Raw genomic sequence first — 26,179 nt, 5'->3', positions numbered from 1 at the left:
GGAATGCTGGCGGAAGGCAGATCACTTGCAGGTAGGTCTAAGAAGTGCTAGTATGCAACCACACCTGGTATCATGATGTGTTGGGTGTTCTGGATCACATACAGGTCACCAACACTTGAAGTAGTGCAACACTATTTTATTAAAAGGTTAACTATTTAAACATACTTGAACTGTGGGTAAATACAATACCAGCTTTAACTAAAGGCCTTTGCCTTGTCCTAACCAGTTGATGCACTCAGCACATGGTGAATGTCTGTGTTGCAGGTTGTGAGCTCTGTGCTCCTAGCTAGCTGCTACTCGAATGAGCGGGAACTCTGATGTCCCCTGTCTTTATAGTGCGTGTGCTCTCACTGGTGATTGGCTGCGGTGTTGTGTATGTTGATTGGTCCCACTGTGTGTCCATCAGTGTGTGTCTGCACCATGATATACTGGTGTATATTATGACAGTTTCTTGGAGCAATATGTTATGGAGCCAACCAGGGATCAGGCTATTTTGGATCTGGTAATGTGTAGTGATGTAGGTTTAATAAATAATTTCAAGGTTAAGGATCCCTGAGGAAGTAGGGGCGGCATGGTAGCGACTAGGGGCTTTTCACAGTAACTTCATTGCAGTGTTAATGTAAGCCTACTTGTGATAATAAAGATTATTATTATAAGTAGAGATCACAGTATGATAGAATTTAGCATTCAGCTATGAGGAGCGTATTAAGGTGAAAGCGGAAACTTATAAGATGGCAAAGGTTAATAATAATCTTTATTGTCATAAGTAGGCTTACATTAACACTGCAATGAAGTTACTGTGAGAAGACCCTAGTCACCACACTCCAGCGCCTGTTCTGGTACACAGAGGGAGAATTTAGAATGTCCAAATTATCTAACAGCACGTCTTTCCAGACTTGTGGGAGGAAACCCATGCAGTCACGGGAGAACATGCAGACTCCACACAGACAGTCACCAAGCCGGGAATTGAACCAGGGACTTGGAACCTGGAACCTGAAACTGTGAAGCAACAGTGCTATTCACTGTGCTATTACTGGTAAGCCAGAAGACTGGGATAGATTCAGAACTGCAAAGATGGACCAAAAGAATAATCAGGAAGGAGGCAATAAACTATAGGGGCCAGTAACCGAGAAACATAAAAACAGTTAATAAGAACTTTTTAAAGTATATTAAAAGAACGAGAGAAATAAAAGGAAGCATTGGCCACTTAGAGAATGAAACTGGGGATGTAATTACAGGATCAAAGAAATGGCAGAGGAGTTAAATAGATGAAGGGAATACAGGTCGTACTGTGCAGTTGTTGGAGAAGTGATTGCTAAACAAAATGCAAAGAAGTCAAGATCTGCTTTTGAGTTCTTACTAACGAGTTACCGTCGGAACTTAACATATTTGAGTATCATTGATGGAAGTCTAAAGAATGGTACACGTTTGAGAAGTTCAATGGTGAAGAAAACAAAATACCTTAAAAAAAGGCAAATGTTTAAGAAGTTTACTTTCACTTGAATTGGGCCAGCTTTATCCACAGGGTTCATTTATGGAATTGCTGGAGTAACCTGTTTGTGCCAGCAAATGATCCCTGAATTTCTAGTTCAACTTAAAGCTTGAACATTTATACAAACAAAATGTTTTCTTTTTACAATTTGCTTTTTTGAGAAAGGTAAAGCTCATTTGTCAATGTGGCTGTTTATCTGACTGCAACAAAGTTTCAGGTGTCGTTTTAGGTACTTTGGGCTGAATTTTCTTTGTGGTCATTGAAACCATGATATTGGGCCCCTATGTACGTCCCGAGCCCACACAGTCAGCTGTGTTGGAGTTACTTTACGTGAACATAGAAACATAGAAAATAGGAGCAGAAGGAGGCCATCAGGCCCTTTGAGCCTGCTCCACCATTCATTAGAATCATGGCTGATCATCCAACTCAATAGCCTAATCCCAGATTAGGCTATTGACCGAGGCAAATAGGACATTAAGGCAGTTTCTTAATTGGCATCCAATTAAGGATAGAAAGTGGACCAGGGAAGCGGGAGGCCCAGTAGGAGGCCCAGCAATGTCCAAACTGCAGCCCCACCGGAAAAGCTAAGCACTGCTGGCGAAGAGGAAGGCCTCGGGGGCACCATAAAATCCCTCTTCCATGCTGAGAAGGTGACAAAGTACTCTGAGGGACCTCGGGGTGGAAGATTGGCTCCTCCAGCAGAATATATGTGGTCTTTCATGGGGTCCCTGTGAGTATTGCAGCTCCCAGCTGCTGCCAATTAGTTCAACCACTCATGAAGCGCCAACCTCCCAGCAAGAGGTCATTAATCAAAACCTTGTCAGGCTCCCAGCATGGCAATGCCGGCATAGGTGCAGCACTGTGGAAAAATGGCCTCGATTGGGGATTTAAATGACTTCATTGCCTGCCCGTCTTCGTGGATTGGACTGTCGATTTTTGTGGCAGCCTTTCCCTGCTCAAGTTGCTCAGAAGCAGTACAGAGCCGGGGAGCTGTCCCAATGGGATTACCCGCCTTTCCCTGCCTCCAAACTCATCTCCACGGGGCTGGGAAAATTCAGTTGTGTGTATTTGTACACACAGCACAGCATCTTTCAACACTGAGCAATGCTGCCTTCATTGTGGCATCCAAAAGCATCAGAAAAGCACCCCTTATTGCAATAATATAATATAATATTTCTCTCTTTCTGTTCCTAATATCACGTGTTCTCATGAAATTGCCATCTTGGTGTCAATTAGCAGTAAATCTGGGATGTTTTGGATGCTATCAAATCCTGAATTGGCACTGTCCAATCCCAGTTAAAATGCCACCTTTACAGCCAGTGTCCAATCTGAATGTTTTACAGATTTCTATTACTTGTATTTTGTGAATGTTTTCTTGGCTTTGCAGAATTGTTGTAGGAAAGATAGTAAAGTTCTAAACCAAATTAAAAATCAATCGTGCATGGGCAATGCCTTGAGGCACCTCTTGCATTTGGAAGCCCAATGAACATTTTGCACATGATTGATTATTATTGGGTGTATTCAAATGAATATCTGTCTCGCTGTTGCCTCGGTTGGAAAAGGTTTCAAAAAGGTGTGTTTTGTCAGGTTTTACTGAAAAATATTGCAATTCATGTGAGAGAAATGTAACATTCACATATTAGTGAGTAAGATGGATATTTAGCAATAATTAAGAATCTCAAAGAGGTTCACTTACATCACAAATCACAAGGATAATTCATGAATGGTTTTCCGAATCCTCAGGTCAGATTGTGACGTTGAAGCCACTCTTACATATCCATTACTTTTATATTACGCCAGTGAACTCTCTATGGCATTGCTGACTCTCAGAGAATACTCTCTTTTTCAGTGACACTGCTGAGCTCCATTAGCAGCTGTGTCTTCCCCCAAAATGGGCAAAAAGTTAAGTGTTGCCCGTGGGGGGAGAGGGTCATGCCTGGGCATTTCTCTGGCACTGCCCCCTGGCACAGGTTGATACTGCCAGGTTGGCATTGCCCTATTCGCACTGCCAAACATAGCAATGCTAATTTGGCAGTGTCAACCTGTGCCAGCGGGCAATGCCAGGGCAAGCCTCGTGGGAGCTCCATGGGGCGGGCTCCAGCAATGTGTTGCGAGGGGAAGTAGGAAGAGAGTGGGCAGTGAGGAGCCAATATGCAGGCATGAGGGGAGCGTGCACTGGTCGGTGGGGGGGAGAGAAATGCTAGCTATACTTCTGCAGTACTGGGGAGGGGGGGGTGAGCACCCGATGATTGTTGGTGGGCGGGGGGGGGGGGGTGGGGGGAGCACCCCGCACCCCGATGATTGTTGGCAGCCCGCAATGCTGGCCAGGGGGTGATGGCAGCCCCCAATACCTTTGTGGTGGGGCTGCAGGCCATTCAGTTTCAGCTCTGATCTCTGTGGTGTCAGATGCCGGCTCTGTCAATCCCTGCCCCACCAGAGTGATGATGTAAACACCGCCCACTATTTTTGCTCTTTATAAAGGCTCAAGATCTGGAATGATAATTGGTCTGTACAACTGGAGCGCTACACACCAGTTTTCAGTCTGAGCCTGACACTTTGAGAAAATCGGGTAAGATTCCGCCCTCTGATAAATGTTGGGAGAAGTCCGTGCCGGGTGTGTGTTTGTGTGATACACTGGAAAGGAGGTGCCAGTGCTGTGAAGCAACAGTGCTAACCACAATGCTAACCACATGCCGCCCATCAGTGAAAGTAAAATAAAACAAAGTAGAAATAAACAAACAAGCCATTGCTTTGGAGCTGTAAAAGTCCCCTTTCTACATTGTCACGGTTGGAAATGGACTACTCAAGGAGTTAAGAGCAGAGATATTGATATTTAATCACATTTGGCTATCACAGTGGCTAACAGAATACAAGGAATTAATTGTCTCACCTGTTGAAGGCCACTATTAGAACTAAGAACCAAAAGAACAAAGAAAAGCACAGCACTGGAACAGACCCTTGGGCCCTCCAAGCCTGTGCGGACCATGCTGCCAGACTAAACTACAATCTTCTACACTTCCTGGGTCCCTCTATTCCCATCCTATTCATGTATTTGTCAAGATGCCCCTTAAATGTCACTATCGTCCCTGCTTCCACCACCTCCTCCGGCAGCGAGTTCCAGGCACCCACTACCCTCTGTGTAAAAAAACTTGCCTCGTACATCTACTCTAAACCTTGCCTCTCGCACCTTAAACCTATGCCCCCTAGTAATTGACCCCTCTACCCTGGGGAAAAGCCTCTGACTATCCACTCTGTCTATGCCCCTCATAATTTTGTAGACCTCTATCAGGTCGCCCCTCAATCTCCGTCGTTCCAGTGAGAACAAACCGAGTTTATTCAACCTCTCCTCATCGCTAATGCCCTCCATACCAGGCAACATTCTGGTAAATCTCTTCTGCACCCTCTCTAAAGCCTCCACATCCTTCTGGTAGTGTGGCGACCAGAATTGAACACTATACTCCAAGTGTGGCCTAACTAAGGTTCTATACAGATGCAACATGACTTGCCAATTCTTATACTCAATGCCCCGGCCAATGAAGGCAAGCATGCCGTATGCCTTCTTGGCTACCTTCTCCACCTGTGTTGCCCCTTTCAGTGACCTGTGGACTGTACACCTATTGATCTATAAAGCTTCTAACAACAGGTGTGAGAGGGTCCCCACTTCCAGAGGGGGACAATGACTGTGCAGTTTGAAAGCCAATCACATGACAGTAGACATCTTTGTCATGACATCCACATCAGCATATCATGGTGCAATCACACACAGACTGATGGACAGGTAGTTGGACCAACCAACACACACACACAACACCACAGTTCCCGCTCATTCTACCAGGAGGTAGCTCAGAGCACAGAGCTCACAGCGCGCCACTCAGACATGCACCATGTGCTGAGTGCCTCACCAAGATAGTGATAGGGCTGGGTCCACAGGTTAGCTGGTGAAGCACGAACCTAAACCAGCAGTTAGTAGTTGTCATTGTTTAAGACAATAAAACAGAGTTGTACCATCTCCAGCCATGTTGGATCATTTGTGCATCGGAACACCCAACACGACACTCTTTGGTGCCAAGTGTCGAGAAAGGCAGCAGGAGCTGTTAAAATCAACCGAAGAAACATCTGAAGGCAGCAACAAAGCTGCGGGTCTCTCTCTCAGCTAAAGTGAAATGTGCCTGCTTGTATCACACTCGGGACAACAAACAGAGAAATTCTGGAGATTAAAAAACAAGGACTTCCATTGAAGGGACTTCCTCAGTTATCAACAACAGTGAAGGACTCATAATCTATGAACACTCGTCAAATCTTAATTTGGCCAAAAGTTAACTTCCTCCATTTTATAACTTATCATTTTTGCATGCCTGTGTGTGTGTTGCAATGGTCGGGACATGTGTTTGCCTTTTCAAATATTTTTATGTCTTTACCTGGGTTGATTTTTCACAAAGTAAAAGCTAACAATAAAAGCTCAATGTTTAAACTAAAGAAAGCCCGTCAGACTGAATACTTTGCACTCACTGTGCAAATGGTTAAGTGCATGCACAGAAATAGCCGTTTATCCTTAGAAATGTCAAATAATCCTGTTAGAATTAATCAAGGAATGGGAGTCCTTGCCCCCATCCTCACCTGGATTTAACAGTGACGGTGTATCCATTATAGAGCGGATGTAGTGTCGTTTAGCATTGTATTTTCAAAGGAAAAACAGGAAAACTTACTTTTCTTTGCAAGGTTCTGAGTGTGGACTTTAAGCCTTGTTATTTTACTCTCTGGTGCACAAGTCTGCTCAGACTGACATCAGGAGGAAAAAGTCTGAAATATCTGCAACAACAAGTATTGATTGAGGTTATTCTGACTTTGCATGATTGTATAAAAGTGGATGAAAGTTAATAGGCAGCCCGTTACGTAGAATGGGATTGCCTAATTGGCATCACTATTTTTATATGGTTGCTCAAAGTTAACCCCAGTGAATGGAAAAACAATTTAAAGATGTTCCAGTAAGTCTCCTGTGTCACTTTTGTTTTGTGCCAAAACCCACCAGTTACTCCTTAGGTTCATTTTTATCCTGGAGGATGCAGTGAGGGTTGGATGGAAAATGGGGAAGGTGACCATTGACAAAAGTGTCAGACGGGGCATGGATAAACTGTCCGTGTGAGGTGGAGAGGAGCAGAAAAAGCACAAATGGAGTTATGAGCAAATGGAGTGAGCTGTTAAGGGATGTGGAGGATGATGCTCCCATGTTGCAAGACCAGGTTCAACTGTTCCTTTCAAATTTTGATGGAAAAGTTATACTGCTGTCCTCAGAGTGCTGATTCATTATCGGAGCATGCCGGTTATCAGTTCTGTAGATCTGCGCTGAAAGGGACTGTCAATGCTTAAAGGATTTAGGCTGTATGTTTAGTAACAGATTGAATTGCTAAGTGGCTGTAGCGTAGATCTGACTTTCTGCTAATTCTATACATTTCAGTGTATCTCTGACAAGGAGGTAACTTATTTATACATGCCAACAGGTTCAGTTTGCTCTGGTATAAGTAATGTTATTGTGACCATGACTAAGTCTGAACCTAGCTCGCGTTCCTGAGGGAACTGATTGCCTTCAGATATCTGCAGCAAACTAATACCCGAGATTGTTGGGGTCCCGAAATTCCATGTAAGTTCCACTGTTTTCCTGATGGTTAGGGGATGCCACGTCAAGGACAAGGACTCCCTAAGCTAGATATTCTTGCTACAGTGGCTCAGTGCAGACTCAGCGGCCTGGATTTTACTGGCCGACAGGAGGTGGGCTCAGAGGTGGGGAGCCACGTTGGGTCAGCTCGCTGATGTGGTTCTGCAGCTGCCAGGGCATTTCCTATTGATGGAACCGGCAGCAAATCACCATAAAGAGGCCCAAATGTGGGCTATATTATGGCGCTGTCAGCTAAATATTGGTGGCCTTCCTATGGCAGCTTGGGGGTTGGGGGAGTTGAGGGATAGGCCGAATAGCCCAAAGAGAAGGTCACAAATAGTGAAGGCAGTTCCCATGGCCCCATCAATCTCCCCACACGGGTTTCCCCTCCAACATTTGGCCGTATGATTTTTTTTAAAAAGTTTTGTTTTTAAACTTACCCGGTCCAGCTACCGATGTTCCCTGCATACCTCAGCAGTGGCCACGTTCCCTTGTGGCACAGATGAGGCTTCAGGGCCGCAGGCCCTCTGTTTGGGCTCTCAGCATCGGGAGCTTGTTGACCACCTTTAATTGGATGGTGGGCCTACAGTTGGTCAAAATTACCTGTGGTAAAATTCCTGAGGAAATCCTCCGACAGGTATGTGCGGGCTCGGCATTTTACTGTGATGTTGGGGACCTAACGTCCACTGTGAAATTCAGGCGAGTGTTTCAGTGGCAACCTGGATGAACTAAATGCAAGTGACACCATATGATAGGATGTCAACATTGCATAAATCGGGCAGCACGGTGGCACAGTGGGTTAGCACTGCGGCCTCACGGTGCCGAGGCCGCAGGTTCGATCGCGGCTCTGGGTCACTGTCCGTGTGGAGTTTGCACATTTTCCCCGTGTTTGCCCCCACAATCCAAAAAAAATGTGCAAGCTAGGTGGATTGGTCATGCTAAATTGCCCCTTAATTGGAAAAGAATGAATTGGGTACTCAAAATTTTTTTTTTTTTTAAAACATTGCATAAATCTTTACTTTATTACAAGAGTGCCCAGTTTGAATGACTTTTCCTGTCTTTCTCTGTTTTGCTAATATAACAATATATTTTCACAGTACACTTTGGCATATTAACAGTGCTCTGAAAATTCATTAAGTATGAGGATAGCAACCCTTCAGTGCTAATTGGCATTAATGCTCGTATTCATAAAGCTAATGCAGATCTTAAAAAATATGCTTTGGAGGAAAGACTTGCATTACATAAGCACCTTATCATATCTCAGAAATCTCCTATGTTTTTCAAATAAACTAACTCCTTTGACGTTGAGTGGCTGTTAAACTTTGCTCCAGTTTATCTGCCAAAGTTTCCACCTGTAACCACACTTACTTGTGAAAAATCACATTTTCATAGATTTTGAATGGAGCCCTAATTGCGATGCAGCAAGGAGGGCAGGGACCCTAGACTTGATGTTGCGAGTGAAGGGAATGGTAATGCAAGGGGTTTTCTGCTTCTGTCCACCAGCTGAAATGCTGCACTCAAAGTGAAAGTGTTTCATGCACAAGGTCAGATAATATTCCATTCAATAGCACAATAGTTGTTCACCTAAGCAAACAGATAGAGAAACAAAACAAATATTCTCACAGTTGCAATCTTGAGGATGAATTTTAAATTAACATTGTCGAAGACCTTGTGCTGGAACACAATCCTTGCAATAATAATGACTCCATTAAACCTCTTCGGTAAGGCTATAATGTTTTTGACGATTGCACACCCATGATGTCAAAGAAGTTGTTCTACCAGCACACTAAATCAAATGCCATACTTCAGAATGTGCTCCAGACATCTCGCATTATCCCCTCATTATCCGGCCACTGGGGATGGTTAATGTGCGGCACATCGCTTCCATTTTTGTCAGCTTGACTTTTTCATCTCAAACATCTCTCCCTTGTGTCATTTAGCATACTTTCTCGTCTTCCAACTCACTTATCGCCCATTCTTCCCTTATTCAGTAAATGGTTGGCTTTTTAGTGATGCCAATTGTTGAATAGCTAGAATTCCACCCGGTTTAGAGTCATAGGATACAAATTAACTTTGCATTCCTCTCCTGAGGGAACATTTTGCTTTCATCAGTTTGTGGTGCTCCAACGTGTACCCTGATCAAGAACTGTAGAAACAAAGTAGCAAGGCCAAGTATCAACTAACTATTGGATATGAATCTCCGGCTCTCCAATGAGAAGTGGATCAAGCGGTTACATTTCTGAGCTGTCTTATGTATTATGAACCAATAGCTGTCCCAATTGTAGGTCCAGGCAAGTTAAGTTGTTTATTTAAAGGCTGCGGGATGACCTGATAGGAAGTGAAGTAACCTAACAGGAAGTGGGGCAGATTCAAGTACCTGGCAGTTCTGATGCATTAAATTCAAGGTTATGCTTTAACCTCGTGTGGGAAACCACGTTATTGCATTATATGTATTGTATTGTATTGGGCATGCTTGTGCATGCTTGGGCTTGTCCAGGCTGGCTCCGCCTGTGGCTCCTCCCCTCGGGCTTATGTATAAAGGTGGCAAGTCTCCGCCTCCAACCCAGTTCAGGTCCAGAGGCAGGAGGCTTGCTGTTTAGTGTATTAAAGCCTCAGTTACGTTCATCACGGGCAGCACGGTAGCATTGTGGATAGCACAAATGCTTCACAGCTCCAGGGTCCCAGGTTCGATTCCGGCTTGAGTCACTGTCTGTGCGGAGTCTGCACATCCTCCCCGTGTGTGCGTGGGTTTCCTCCTGGTGCTCCGGTTTCCTCCCACAAAGATGTGCGGGTTAGGTGGATTGGCCATGCTAAATTGCCCATAGTGTCCAAAATTGCCCTTAGTGTTGGGTTGGGTTACTGGGTTATGGGGATAGGGTGGAGGTGTGGACCTTAGGTAGGGTGCTCTTTCCAAGAGCCGGTGCAGACTCGATGGGCCGAATGGCCTCCTTCTGCACTGTAAATTCTATGAATTCTATGAAATCTATGAAATCACTCGTGTGTTATCGATGGTGTATCAATTTAATACACTAAACTCCTAAAGATGAACTCATACTCAAGCCTGATCGCTTGGAGCCGGACCCACAGACAGCCGCCACGACAGAAACGTTTGAACACTGGCTAAGGTCTTTAGCCTTTGTTATCATAGTACATGTGGAATTATATAGAGCCATTATTCAAAATGCATTACTGCAAACAAGAACCTCTTTATCCTATTATTAAACATGCCTATAATTATCAGAATTATATAAAATTCACACAATGTTAGTAACCTTGACTGCAAAAGTCTCTACACATTTTTCCCCATGAGTTCGTAAAGTATCAGAGAACTACATTAAGAAGGGGAGTAGAGACAACTCCGGTAACTATAGTCCAGTGAGCCTTACTTCTGTTGTGGGCAAAGTCTTGGAAAGGTTTATAAGAGATAGGATTTATAATCATCTAGGAAGGAATAATTCGATTAGGGATAGTCAACACAGTTTTGTGAAGGGTAGGTCGTGCCTCACAAACCTTATTGAGTTCTTTGAGAAGGTGACCAAACAGGTGGACGAGGGTAAAGCAGTTGATGTGGTGTATATGGATTTCAGTAAAGCATTTGATAAGGTTCCGCACGGTAGGCTATTGCAGAAAATATGGAGGCATGGGATTCGGGGTGATTTAACGGTTTGGATCAGAAATTGGCTAGCTGGAAGAAGACAAAGGGTGGTGGTTGATGGGAAATGTTCAGCCTGGAGTTCAGTTACTAGTGGTGTACCACAGGGATCTGTTTTGGGGCGACTGTTGTTTGTCATTTTTATAAGTGACCTGGAGGAGGGCGTAGAAGGATGGGTGAGTAAATTTGCAGATGACACTAAAGTCGGTGGAGTTGTGGACAGTGCGGAAGGATGTTGCAGGTTACAGAGGGACATAGATAAACTGCAGAGCTGGGCTGAGAGGTGGCAAATGGAGTTTAATGCAGAAAAGTGTGAGGTGATTCATTTTGGTGCGAGTAACAGGAATACAGAGTACTGGGCTAATGGTAAGATTCTTGGTTGTGTGGATGAGCAGAGAGATCTCGGTGTCCATGTACATAGATCCCTGAAAGTTGCCACCCAGGTTGATAGGGTTGTTAAGAAGGCATACGGTGTGTTAGCTTTTATTGGTAGAGGGATTGAGTTTCGGAGCCATGAGGTCATGTTGCAGCTGTACAAAACTCTAGTGCGGCTGCATTTGGAGTATTGCATGCAATTCTGGTCGCCGCATTACAGGAAGGATGTGGAAGCATTGGAAAGGGTGCAGAGGAGATTTACCAGAATGTTGCCTGGTATGGTAAGGAAGATCTTATGAGGAAAGGCTGAGGGACTTAAGGCTGTATACGCTAGAGAGAAGAAGGTTAAGAGGCGACTTAATTGAGGCATACAAGATGATCAGAGGATTAGAAAGGGTGGACAGTGATAGCCTTTTTCCTCAGATGGTGATGTCTAGCATGGGGGGACATAGCTTTAAATTGAGGGGAGATAGATATAAGACAGATGTCAGAGGTAGGTTCTTTACTCAGAGAGTAGTAAGGGCGTGGAGTGCCCTGCCTGCAACAGTAGTGGACTCGCCAACACTAAGGGCATTCAAATGGTCAATGGATAGACATATGGACGATAAGGGAATAGTGTAGATGGGCTTTAGAGTGGTTTCACAGGTCGGCGCAACACCGAGAGCCGAAGGGCCTGTACTGTGCTGTAATATTGTATGTTTTTATTAAGCTGCTTCGAGGCGTACCTCGCATCCTTCAACGAAGACCTCACAAACTCCAGAAGAAGCAGGTCCTCCACGCACGGGTGAGCCCAAGAGTCTTTCCCCTCATCAGGGATGCCCCCTCGTACACGGAAGCAGTAACGCTGCTAAATGGACAATACGTGAAATCCGTTAACCAGGTATATACTAGGCACCTCCTCGCCACGAGATGGCAACGCCCTGGGGAATCACTCGCAGAATTCCTACCTGCCTTGCGCATCCTCTGCCGGAACTGTGACTGCCGGGCGATATCGGCTACCCAACATGCGGAGCTACTGATCAGGGACGCTTATGTCGCGGGCATGAACTCTAACTATATCCGCCAGTGATTACTAGAAGGGGAGACACTCGGCCTCCCAGAGACAGTACAACTCTACAACTCGCTGGAGTTGGCCTCCCAGTACATGGGGGCCTACACCTCCGACCGCGCGGCACCCTCGTGGGCCTCGTGCACGCAACCATCAACCGACCCGGGTGCGACACAGGCCTGCGCCGTGCAGTGGCCCGCCAATGCTGGAGGCCCGAGGTGCTACTTCTGCGGCCAGGGTAATCACCCCAGACAATGCTGCCCGGCACGGAACGCAACTTGTAATGGCTGTGGGAAGAAGGGCCACTTCGCAAAAGCCTGCCAGGCCGGATCCCCCCCTAAATCTTCTAGGCCCAGCAGCGCTTCCTGCTGCCTGTCGGGGCCGCCCCCAGCTGCCGCGCCACCCGCCATGTGCGACCCGTGGGCGCCGCCATCTTTAATTTCGGCCGTGCGATCCACGGGGGCCACCATCTTGGACGCCATCGCCGCTGACACCCGCCACTGGCGAGTCATGGGGTCCACCATCTTGGACACCATCGCAGATGCCACCCGCCACGCGCGACTCATGGGTGCCGCCATCTTGGGACCACTCCGCAGCCTCCCGGGAGCCCAGCTCACGCGACTGTACGCTGGCCGCTGCTACCTCCAACCGGCCTACCAACCGCCTTCCGACACTCGCTTCCGTCACACTCGACCAGTCCCAGCCGCACCACCTCGCGAAGTCCACGATGACCGTCCGGATCAACGAGCACGAGACGGCCTGCCTTTTCGACTCCGGGAGCACAGACAGCTTCATACACCCAGATACGGTAAGGCGCTGCTCCCTCCCCATCCTACCCGCGACCCAGAAAATCTCCCTGGCTTCCGGATCCCACGCAGTAGAAATCCGGGGGTACTGTGTCGCGACCCTTACTGTACAAGGCGTAGAGTACACTAACTTAAGGCTCCACGTCCTCCCCCATCTCTGCGCTGCCCTATTACTGGGGCTCGACTTCCAGTGCCATCTCCAGAGCCTTACCTTAAAGTTCGACAGACCCCTGCCCCCCCTCACCGTCTGTAGCCTCGCGATCCTTAAGGCCGCCCAACCCTCCCTCTTCTCAAACCTCACCCCGGACTGTAAGCCCGTCGCTACCAGAAGCAGATGCTACAGTGCCCAGGACAGGGCCTTTATCAGGTCGGAGGTCCAGCGACTCCTGCGAGAGGGGATCATTGAGGCTAATAACAGCCCCTGGAGAGCCCAAGTGGTGGTCGTCAAGACTGGGGAGAAGCACCGGATGGTCATCGATTACAGCCAGACCATTAACCGGTACACGCAGCTCGATGCGTACCCCCTCCCCCACATATCTGACATGGTCAATCAGATTGCGCAGGATCGAGTCTTCTCTATAGTCGACTTGAAGTCCGCGTACCACCAGCTCCCTATCCGCCCGGAGGACCGCCAATACACTGCCGCCGAGGCAGATGGCCGCCTCCACCACTTCCAGGGCCCCCTTCGGCTTCACCAACGGGTTCTCGGTCTTCCAAAGGGAAATGGACTGAATGGTTGACCAGTATGGGCTGCGGGCCTCGTTCCCGTACCTAGACAACATCACCATCTGCGGACATGACCAGCAGGACCACGACGAGAACCTCCAGCGCTTCCTCCAAACTGCTGAAGTCCTGAACCTAACCTATAATAGAGAGAAATGTGTTTTCCGCACAACCCGCCAAGCCATCCTCGGCAACGTCATGGAACACGGAGTCCTAGGGCCCGGCCCGACCGCATATGCCCCCTCCTGGAACTCCCCCTTCCCCACTGCCCCAAGGCGCTGAAGAGATGCCTGGGGTTCTTCTCGTGCTATGCCCAGTGGGTCCCCAACTATGCAGACAAGGCCCGTCCACTGATCAAATCCACCATTTTACCCCTGATGGCTGAGGCCCGACTGGCCTTCAATCGCATCAAGGCAGATATTGCCAGAGCCGCGATGCACGCGGTGGACGAGTCCATCCCATTCCAGGTGGTGAGCGATGCGTCGGACTTTGCTCTGGCTGCTACCCTCAACTAGGCGGGCAGGCCCATGGCTTTCTTCTCCCGTACCCTCCATGTCTCCGAAATTCGACACTCATCTGTCGAAAAGGAAGCCCAAGCCATCATAGAAGCTGTGAGACATTGGATGCATTACCTGGTCGGCAAGCGAGTCACTCTCCTCACTGACCAACGGCTGGTTGCCTAGATGTTCAATAACACACAGCGGGGCAAGATCAAGAATGATAAGATTCTGAGGTGGATGATCAAGCTCTCCAACTATAATTACGATATCTTGTATCGGCCTGGGAAGCTCAATGAGCCCCCAGATGCCCTGTCCCGCGGTAAATGTGCCAGCGCACAGGTGGAACGACTCCGGGCCCTCCACAATGACCTCTGTCACCCGGGCGTCACTCGTTTTTTCCACTTCATCAAGGCTGGCAACCTGCCTTACTCCATCGAGGAGGTCAGGTCCGTGACCAGGGACTGCCAGGTCTGCGCGGAGTGCAAACCGCACTTCTATCGGCCGGACAGAGCACACCTGGTAAAGGCCTCCCGCCCCTTTGAGCGCCGCAGCATGGACTTCAAAGGGCCCCTCCCCTCCACTGACCGTAACGTGTACTTCCTCAACTCGTTGACGAGTACTCAAGATTCCGCTTTGCCATCCCATGCTCTGACGTGACGTCTGCCACCGTCATCAAGGCCCTGCACAGTCTTTTCACCCTGTTCGGGTTCCCCACCTACATCCACAGTGATCGGGGCTCCTCCTTTATGAGCGATGAGTTGCGTCAGTTCCTGCTCAGTAAAGGCATCGCCTCCAGCAGGACGACCAGCTATAACCTCCGGGTAAACGGACAGGTGGAGAGGGAGAACACGACGGTCTGGAAGGTCGTCCTCCTGGCCCTACGCTCGAAAAGTCTCCCAGTCTCCCGCTGGCAGGAGGGCCTCCCCAATGTGCTCCACTCCATCCGGTCGCTCCTATGTACAGCCACTAATGAGACTCCTCATGAACGTATGTTTGCCTTCCCCAGGAAATCCACCTCTGGGGTCTCGCTCCTGACCTGGCTGACAGTCCCGGGGCCCGTCCTTCTCCGGAAGCATGCGAGGAGCCATAAAACTGACCCCCTCGTCGAGAAGGTCCTGCTCCTCCATGCAAACCCCCAATATGCCTACGTGGCACACCAGGACGGGCGGCAGGACACGGTCTCCCTTCGGGATTTAGCACCTGCAGGTTCCCCGGCGACCATCACCACCAACCCCACCCTACACCGTCTTCCCCCACCCCTGCCCACCTCCCTCACGAACTGACACCCACAGGCCCACCGGCGACAATCACCACCACCACCGCCCATACACCGCACCCCCCCCTTCACCGAGTCAACATCTGGTTGAAGAAGAAGAAGACAGCACGCTCCCGGACGCGCAGGTCCCGACGCCGGAGCCCACACCACAGCCGGGACTGAGGCAATCACGGAGGAGGTCAAGGCCACTGACAGACTTGACCTTTAAGACCACTTCACCCCCGCAGGACTCTTTTTTAAAAACGGGGTGAATGTGGTAAACCATGTTATTGCATTATATGTATTGTATTGTGCATGCCTGGGCTTGTCCAGGCTGGCTCCGCCTGTGGCTCCTCCCCTCTGGTCCAGAGGCAGGAGGCTTGCTCTTTAGTGTATTAAAGCCTCAGTTACGTTCATCACTCGTCATGTGTTATTGATGGTGTATCACCTCAGAGATGGGCAAGCTAAATATCATTTTATCCTAAGTCGGGCAATGAAAGCCACAACAGTCGACAAGACTGCTGCCGACAACATACATGCAATAAGAAAGCATAGGAATTATGCTAATCTATCTGGTTTCTAACCCCTTTCATTGTGTTACAGATATGGCAGCTGTTGATATCGATCAATATGACATCCACATCATTGCTGATGCACTGAAGCATTACTTACGAGGGTTGTCTTCACCTGTGATTCCGCCAGCTATTTACAGTGAGCTGGTCTACACTGCCCAAGGTAAAATCCTGCAGATGGCTTCCGATTAGCACCATTCCTTAAATAAGAGTACTTTCTAAAATGCACACGAGCCTGATAACATTTTGTTCTGCTTTTGGAAACGTTCAATCATCTTTCATCCTGTTTTAAAATTAAAATAAGAAAATCAATGTTTGAAAGTGTTGCCCACAATACATAGACAACAGAGTAGCGACCCTGGGGAAACTAACCCAGCTCCCAAAAGGTAACAAGCTCTGGTACATGCAACTAAGGAACTTACTCCACAAGGCGACTGCAACGATCCCCTAGCTACCCAGACACACCCTACTGGACAGACTACTGGCATCGGACGAACTAGGGGACGATAACTGAATTAACATGTACGGACGACTGCTAGAGAAGGTAAGGGGACCGCTGGATGAGACATGGGAAAATGCTGGAAGAGGTAGGCCCGGATATAGGGGGAGGACTCTGGATTGAAGCACCGCATAGGGTTAGTTAGCTTCACCTCCTCGTGTACAGGGATGAGCCTGATGCAGCTAAAGTTAGCGCACAGGGCATACTTGACCAGAACATATATGAGCAGGTTCTTCTCAGAGGTGGAGGACAAATGTGGATGGTGCCACATATTCTGGTCTCGCCCCAGACTTGTCGGGTACTGGACTGCCTTTTTCGAGGCCATGTCTGACATTGTGGGAATGAGGTGGAGCCATGCCCACTAGTGGCGGTCTTCGGATTATCAGAACAGCCAGAGCTCTGGCTCTGGAGAGAGGGGCAGATGCCCTAGCCTTTGCCTCCCTGTTTGCTCTCCAGAGCCTCCTGCTTGGCTGGAGGTCAGCAACACCACCCAAGGCCGCAGACTGTCTGTCCAACTTAGCAGAATTCCTCAAATTGAAAAAGATAAAATTCTCCATCAGAGGATCAGAGAAAGGCCTCCGGAACACGTGGAAGCAAATTCCCAACCTGTTTGAAGTCCTGTTCATGACTGGCAACCAATAAGAGAGAGAGGGAGGTTCAAGGTGGGGGGAAGGGGGACCGAAACAGACAAAGGAAGAACAGAAGGGGGGATAAGAGAAGGGAAGGCCCCAGAGTACAGAGGAAGCAGGGCAGAGGAACCAAAGGGCAGCGAAGGAAGGCGAGCCCATGGGTGTGGCCATGGCAACACCAACGGGGTACATCAGGGTTGCCGCAAACATGCCCCTGGTATGTTTTAACACCATGCATCCACATGTAAATAGCCAAATAATACAGTTGGAGTAACCGATCACTGGGAGCCCAATCCTAACAGGCTTCGTAGCTGTATATATGTTTCATAAGTATTCACACCTGATTACTCAGTTTTCCCTTTATTTGTTTTATTTTTCTGTTTATGTTTTTGTCTTTCTGTTTGCAATATTGTTACAAGCAAATGCAAAAAACAATAAAAATATATAGATTTTAAAAGCAATATGTTGAGCACAAAAAGTGCAGCGGTTCAGGAAGGCAACTCAAGGGCAATTCGGGATAGGCAATGGATGCTGGCCTCGCCAGCAACGCCCACATCCCATGAATGATTTCTAAAAAAAACACTGCATATTGTCTTCAGTGCAAACATTTGGAATCATTCACTTATTAAAATCAAACATGATCGCAACATTGATACTAAAACTAATTTACTATTGCTTTTTAATAACTAAATTACAAGATATAGGATTTGGTGATCATTCCAATCCAGTTTTTAAGATGCTGATGTGTAGTAGCATTATTTTTTCAGTCCTGGAGCCAAAATCTGGGCTAATCATCTGCGACATGCATCGCCTCAATCTTCATAAAATATTACTGAAGTAATAAAGATATCAATCAACTCCTAAGAATATTATAGAATGTAATTGGAGCAGGTCAAAATGTTCAACATTGATCCAAAGGAAAACCCTTGCTGAATCTAATAGCTTCAATAAAGCTAAGAGGTTTCTCTGGTTTGAATGGATATTTGAACACCAGCAAATGGCACCTTGGCAGCTTCCATCCTCCACAGGGAAGGAGATACCTGACTGAAATTCACCCCCAAACCCTACTAATAGAACATAGAAAATACAGCACAAAACAGGCCCTTCGGCCCACGATGTTGTGCCGAACCTTTGTCCTAGATTAATCATAGATTATCATTGAATCTACAGTGCAGAAGGAGGCCATTCAGCCCCCTGAGTCTGCACCAGCTCTTGGAAAGAGCACCCTACCCAAACTCAACACCTCCACCCAACACCAAGGGCAATTTGGACATTAAGGGCAATTTATCATTGGCCAATTCACCTAACCCGCACATCTTTGGACTGTGGGAGGAAACCGGAGCACCCGGAGGAAACCCACGCAGACACGGGGAGGACGTGCAGACTCCGCACAGACAATGACCCAAGCCGGAATCGAACCTGGGACCATGGATCTGTGAAGCAATTGTGCTATCCACAATGCTGCCGTGCTGCCCTTAAGAACAAATAAATCTACACTATATCATTTTCCCGTAATCCATGTACCTATCCAACAGCTGCTTGAAGGTCACTAATGTTTCCGACTCAACTACTTCCACAGGCAGTGCATTCCATGCCCCCACTACTCTCTGGGTAAAGAACCTACCTCTGATATCCCTCCTATATCTTCCACCTTTCACCTTAAATTTATGTCCCCTTGTAATGGTGTGTTCCACCTGGGGAAAGAGTCTCTGACTGTCTACTCTATCTATTCCCCTGATCATCTTATAAACCTCTATCAAGTCGCCCCTCATCCTTCTCCGCTCTAATGAGAAAAGGCCTAGCACCCTCAACCCTTCCTCGTAAGACCTACTCTCCATTCCAGGCAACATCCTGGTAAATCTTCTTTGCACCTTTTCCAGAGCTTCCACATCCTTCCTAAAAAGAGGCGACCAGAACTGTACACAGTACTCCAAATGTGGCCTTACCAAAGTTTTGTACAGCTGCATCATCACCTCACGGCTCTTAAATTCAATCCCTCTGTTAATGAACGCGAGCACACCATAGGCCTTCTTCACAGCTCTATCCACTTGAGTGGCAACTTTCAAAGATGTATGAACATAGACCCCAAGGTCTCTCTGCTCCTCCACAATGCCAAGAACTCTACCGTTAACCCTGTATTCCGCATTCATATTTGTCCTTCCAAAATGGACAACCTCACACTTTTCAGGGTTAAACTCCATCTGCCACTTCTCAGCCCAGCTCTGCATCCTATCTATGTCTCTTTGCAGCCGACAACAGCCCTCCTTACTATCCACAACTCCACCAATCTTCGTATCGTCTGCAAATTTACTGACCCACCCTTCAACTCCCTCATCCAAGTCATTAATGAAAATCACAAACAGCAGAGGACCCAGAACTGATCCCTGCGGTACACCACTGGTAACTGGGATCCACGCTGAATATTTGCCATCCACCACCACTCTCTGACTTCTATCGGTTAGCCAGTTCGTTATCCAACTGGCCAAATTTCCCACTATCCCATGCCTCCTTACTTTGTGCAGAAGCCTACCATGGGGAACTTTATCAAATGCCTTACTAAAATCCATGTACACTACATCCACTGCTTTACCTTCATCCACATGCTTGGTCACCTCCTCAAAGAATTCAATAAGATTTGTAAGGCAAGACCTACCCCTCACAAATCCGTGCTGACTATCCCTAATCAAGCAGTGTCTTTCCAGATGCTCAGAAATCCTATCCTTCAGTACCCTTTCCATTGCTTTGCCTACCACCGAAGTAAGACTAACTGGCCTGTAATTCCCAGGGTTATCCCTAGTTCCTTTTTTGAACAGGGGCACGACATTCGCCACTCTCCAATCCCCTGGTACCACCCCTGTTGACAGTGAGGACGAAAAGATAATTGCCAACGGCTCTGCAATTTCATCTCTTGCTTCCCATAGAATCCTTGGATATATCCCGTCAGGCCCGGGGGACTTGTCTATCCTCAAGTTTTTCAAAATGCCCAACACATCTTCCTTCCTAACAAGTATTTCCTCGAGCTTACCAATCTGTTTCACACTGTCCTCTCCAACAATATCGCCCCTCTCATTTGTAAATACAGAAGAAAAGTACTCATTCAAGACCTCGCCTATCTCTTCAGACTCAATACACAATCTCCCGCTACTGTCCTTGATCGGACCTACCCTCACTCTAGTCATTCTCATATTTCTCACATATGTGTAAAAGGCCTTGGGGTTTTCCTTGATCCTACCCGCCAAAGATTGTTCATGCCCTCTCTTAGCTCTCCTAATCCCTTTCTTCAGTTCCCTCCTGGCTATCTTGTATCCCTCCAATGCCCTGTCTGAACCTTGTTTCCTCAGCCTTACATAAGTCACCTTTTTCCTCTTAACAAGACATTCAACCTCTCTTGTCAACCATGGTTCCCTCACTCGACCATCTCTTCCCTGCCTGACAGGGACATACATATCAAGGACACGTAGCACCTGTTCCTTGAACAAGTTCCACATTTCACTTGTGTCCTTCCCTGCCAGCCTATGTTCCCAACTTATGCACTTCAATTCTTGTCTGACAACATCGTATTTACCCTTCCCCCAATTGTAAACCTTGCCCTGTTGCACGTACCTATCCCTCTCCATTACTAAAGTGAAAGTCACAGAATTGTGGTCACTATCTCCAAAATGCTCCCCCACTAACAAATCTATCACTTGCCCTGGTTTATTACCCAGTACTAAATCAAATATTGCCTCTCCTCTGGTTGGACAATCTACATACTGTGTTAGAAAAGCTTCCTGGACACACTGCACAAACACCACCCCATCCAAACTATTTGACCTAAAGAGTTTCCACTCAATATTTGGGAAGTTAAAGTCGCCCATGACTACTACCCTATGACTTCTGCACCTTTCCAAAATCTGTTTCCCAATCTGTTCCTCCACATCTCTGCTACTATTGGGGGGCCTATAGAAAACTCCTAACAAGGTGACTGCTCCTTTCCTATTTCTGACTTCAACCCATACTACCTCAATAGGGTGATACTCCTCGAACTGCCTTTCTGCAGCTGTTATACTATCTCTAATTAATAATGCCACCCCCCCCCACCTCTTTTACCACCCTCCCTAATCTTATTGAAACATCTATAACCAGGCACCTCCAACAACCATTTCTGCCCCTCTTCTATCCAAGTTTCCGTGATGGCCACCACATCGTAGTCCCAAGTACCGATCCATGCCTTAAGTTCACCCACCTTATCCCTGATGCTTCTTGCGTTGAAGTATACACACTTCAACCCATCTCCGTGCCTGCAAATACTCTCCTTTGTCAGTGTTCCCTTCCCCACTGCCTCATTACATGCTTTGGCGTCCTGAATATCGGCTACCTTAGTTGCTGGACTACAAATCCGGTTCCCATTCCCCTGCCAAATTAGTTTAAACCCTCCCGAAGAGTACTATAGTTTCCTATAATTTCTCCAGCTGGAAATTGGAGAACTTGTGTGAACATGTCAACCGCCTATTACCGCTACCCATGTGTGCTTTGTGGCACAGAGAGATTGACTCGCATCTAGATAGGAATAATATGATCAGGGATAGTCAGCATGGCTTTGTGAAGGGTAGGGCATGCCTCACAAACCTTATTGAGTTCTTTGAGCAGGTGACTGAACAGGTAGACGAGGGTAGAGCAGTTGATGTGGTGTATATGGATTTCAGCAAAGCGTTTGATAAGGTTCCCCACGGTAGGCTATTGCAGAAAATACGGAGGCTGGGGATTGAGGGTGATTTAGAGATGTGGATCAGAAATTGGCTAGCTGAAAGAAGACAGAGGGTGGTGGTTGATGGGAAATGTTCAGAATGGAGTTCAGTCACAAGTGGAGTACCACAAGGATCTGTTCTGGGGCCGTTGCTGTTTGTCATTTTTATCAATGACCTAGAGGAAGGCGCAGAAGGGTGGGTGAGTAAATTTGCAGACGATACTAAAGTCGGTGGTGTTGTCGATAGTGTGGAAGGAAGTAGCAGGTTACAGAGGGATATAGATAAGCTGCAGAGCTGGGCTGAGAGGTGGCAAATGGAGTTTAATGTAGAGAAGTGTGAGGTGATTCACTTTGGAAGGAATAACAGGAATGCGGAATATTTGGCTAATGGTAAAGTTCTTGGAAGTGTGGATGAGCAGAGGGATCTAGGTGTCCATGTACATAGATCCCTGAAAGTTGCCACCCAGGTTGATAGGGTGGTGAAGAAGGCCTATGGAGTGTTGGCCTTTATTGGTAGAGGGATTGAGTTCCGGAGTCAGGAGGTCATGTTGCAGCTGTACAGAACTCTGGTACGGCCGCATTTGGAGTATTGCGTACAGTTCTGGTCACCGCATTATAGGAAGGACGTGGAGGCTTTGGAGCGGGTGCAGAGGAGATTTACGAGGATGTTGCCTGGTATGGAGGGAGAATCTTATGAGGAAAGGCTGATGGACTTGAGGTTGTTTTCGTTGGAGAGAAGAAGGTTAAGAGGAGACTTAATAGAGGCATACAAAATGATCAGGGGGTTAGATAGGGTGGACAGTGAGAGCCTTCTCCCGCGGATGGAAATGGCTGGCACGAGGGGACATAACTTTAAACTGAGGGGTAATAGATATAGGACAGAGGTCAGAGGTAGGTTCTTTACGCAAAGAGTAGTGAGGCCGTGGAATGCCCTACCTGCTACAGTAGTGAACTCGCCAACATTGAGGGCATTTAAAAGTTTATTGGATAAACATATGGATGATAATGGCATAGTGTAGGTTAGATGGCTTTTGTTTCGGTGCAACATCGTGGGCCGAAGGGCCTGTACTGCGCTGTATTGTTCTATGTTCTATGTTCTAAGATAGAGCAACCATTTCACACAAAAAATGGTCAAAAATATTCTTCAGATATTCACAGCTGATGAAAAATAAATAAGGTTCATATTACCATTCAATCAAATTTATAGTTCAAAATGATTCAAATCGGGTTGATTTCTGAATTCCAAAATGTAACCCTGTTTGAATTTAGATGCGCCTGCCCTTTAATTGCATAAACAGAAATAATGGGTGCGATTCAACTAAATGGGAACATTGTCCCATTGCGCCGAGAATCACATGGCTATACAATGCCACTCGCATTAAATTGGGGCCTCAGCAGGGAACGCGCGGCCGAGGCCGCACATAGTCCCGTTTTCTATACTGAGGAGCTCTGCTGGCCACCCCTCAGTATACAGAGAGATCAGGATGCCATTTTTAAATGGTGTCCTAATCGCTGAGGCCCCTGACTTGACCCGACCACCCGCAAGGGTCCCTGTACCCCACAACCCTCCAGCAGGGCATCCCCAGCCCAATTGCACCCACACAAAAAATGCCAGCTTTACACCTTTGCAGTGGCCCTGTCAGCTGGACTGCCACCTGGTATCTTGGCACTGCCAGGGTGCCAGGCTGGGACTGCCAGGTGCTTGGGTGGCACCTGCCGTGCCAGAGTACCACCCTGCCCAAAGGACATGCACCTGGGGCCCCTTATCCCCTGGGAGACCCCCACCAGTGCCATTCCATCTGGTCCCCGTTTGTGGAGCCTAGTGCTGATTGACGCTCACCTGAGGCGTCCAAAGCAAAGGGGAGATCTTAATGCCTAGGGTACCTGGGGAAACTGCACATTAGAGTGAGTCTAGCTGTCTTGCTCTATTATGCAGATTTTCTAAAAAGTGATCCCGCCCACAATGGGCTGGATTTACAGTGCAACGTCTCTCAAGATTGTATTACATCCCGCGAGGCGTTGTGAGCTGTGTAGATCCCACGAACAGAGTCTCCCGGCTTTTATTGGCCATGCTGCGCCATGGCAAGCTGCTTTTCGAATGCAGCGTGGCCATCGGATTCAACAGGTGTCTTGCCCACCGGTTGGAGAACAATGGGGAACCCGGTTAGTTCCATGGGGAAGGCCCTTCGGATACTTAAGTGGCCACTGTCGGGCCTTTCCTGTAATTAAGGTGCCTGGCAGCGGAGGTCCAGCCTGCCAAGAGCTGCCGGCTAATTGGAGGCTGGCAACTGTCCATTGCTGCTCGTGCTAGTGGGAATAGTGGCAACTGACCACAGTGCACCCACCAGAGGTCCAGGGTGACATGGAATTCTGGGCCAAATGTGAGTGAAGGTGGAATGGGGTTCGCACGATCAGGGTCACGGGGAGGGGTGATTGGTGGTAAGAGTAGCAGTTTGACTTTCAGCGGCCCTCCCACTTCCCAATATCGGGTTCCACAATAAGGACGATGGACCCCCCCCCCCCCCCCCCACACACACACCACAGGCTTCTAGCAAATCTGCCAGCTTTATCAGGCCTCGCTCTAACACTGTGAAGGTGTTAAAACACCACCACTGATTTATTTTTTCCAGAGGGGCTCAAGATCTAGACTAAAATCTCAGCCGTGCAGCTGGAGAGCTGCACACCGGTTTTCAGTCAGAGCCTGACACTCTGGAAAAAATATAGGAAAATTCCACCCCCTGGTTCTGAAAGGTATTCTCATTTCTTCTAATCATCAGTATTTGGTATTTATAACTGAAGCCAAGATATCAAGTTAGCTTTAGAAAGAAAATAACAGGTATGGCAGCTTATCTTTTATGGACAAGATGCATAACAATTTACTGGAAAGGTGTATAGATAATTGATACTGATAACCGGCATTATATCACACGCATGAGTAGAATCAAGCGACCTTTTTTAATCAGAGAATCATAATGCTATCGGGTTGGGCAATGCAACAAAAGGGAGTTTGTAGTTTTAGTGATCAATCATTCTGTATAAATATTACACACATAATAAACTTGTTGAATGCACAATCTGATAGCGGAACTAATCTCAACTAAAAAATGGGCTAACTTTTATTGTACTCGACTTTACTACAAAGGGCAACTTTATTTGTTGGGAAGTTGTTTTTGGCGCTGATAGATGAATATTCAAACCCCCTTGCTGCTTAGGTAGGCCCATGGCAGTATTTGTGTTAGTTTTCACCGTAATGCCACAATCTCATCGTATTCATCTCTGCCCACCTTTGTTTTGTAAAAAGTACAAGTTAATTGCATTACTTGTCTTTAGGCTGGTCTAAACACTGGCTGAGGGTAAGGCAATGATGTTCTCAACCATTGATAACCCATTACATTCACTAAGCTGTCACTGGATGAGATATGTCCCTGCCTATAATAACACACCCAACATAAATCACAATGTTAAGAAAAGTGTAAAGCAGGAAAATGATTGGAGAGAAAAGAAGGTTATTAAGACATATGAAGGGATAATGTGGTTATTATTAACCTGACAGTCATAGAATCATAGAATCCCTACAGTGCAGAAGGAGGCCACTCGGCCTATCGTGTCTGAAAGAACACCCTACCTAAGCCGAATCCCCCACCCTATCCCCATAACACCACCTAGGGACAATTTAGCATAGCCAATCCACCTAACCTGCCCATCTTTGGACTGTGGGAGGAAACTGGAGCACCCAGAGGAAACCCACGCACACACGGAAAGAATGTGCAAAGTCCACACAGGCAGTCACCCGAGGTCAGAATCGAACCCAGGCCTCTGGCGCTGCGAGGCAACCACTGTGCCACTGTGCCGCCATTTGTGTTTGTTATTCCACACGATCACTATGGAGCCCATTGCTACTAGTTCAAACGAATTACAATTGTATCTTAATTGTGTGCATAACAGATGCTTTTAGAACAATTGAAAGGTGCTAATCTTGGTATTCAGGTGACAGTTACAAATCTCATCATTTATGGCACCTGACTCCTTTAATTTCCTGCTTTACATTCGGCATCAATTACAATATGTTCAATCACAATAGGCAGAAGTGTAATCAACAGTTCTTACCATTAAAAATCTCTTGGCAGGAAAATCCTGCAGGAGTTTTTTAATTTGGTGAGTTCATTTGCAGCTGCGAGAAAATGTTAACTCCAGCTGGGATATATTTAGTCCTGCGTGTAAGGTAAAGCAATAATATTGTTACAAAATG

General features: G+C 47.2%; 1 protein-coding gene across 1 annotated transcript in view; it reads left to right on the top strand.

Annotated features, from left to right (window-relative positions):
- pik3r3b (phosphoinositide-3-kinase, regulatory subunit 3b (gamma)) overlaps positions 1-26,179 on the top strand; it is a 755,907-nt gene that overhangs the window by 371,329 nt on the left and 358,399 nt on the right. Inside the window, exon 5 of the mRNA XM_072510843.1 lies at positions 16,108-16,239. Coding sequence (XP_072366944.1) covers positions 16,108-16,239 — 132 coding nt within the window. The remainder of the gene's footprint in view (positions 1-16,107; positions 16,240-26,179) is intronic.

Source organism: Scyliorhinus torazame, chromosome 7 (genome assembly GCF_047496885.1).
Source record: "Scyliorhinus torazame isolate Kashiwa2021f chromosome 7, sScyTor2.1, whole genome shotgun sequence".
NCBI lineage: Eukaryota > Metazoa > Chordata > Chondrichthyes > Carcharhiniformes > Scyliorhinidae > Scyliorhinus > Scyliorhinus torazame.
This window is presented reverse-complemented; position numbering and strand designations above follow the sequence as displayed.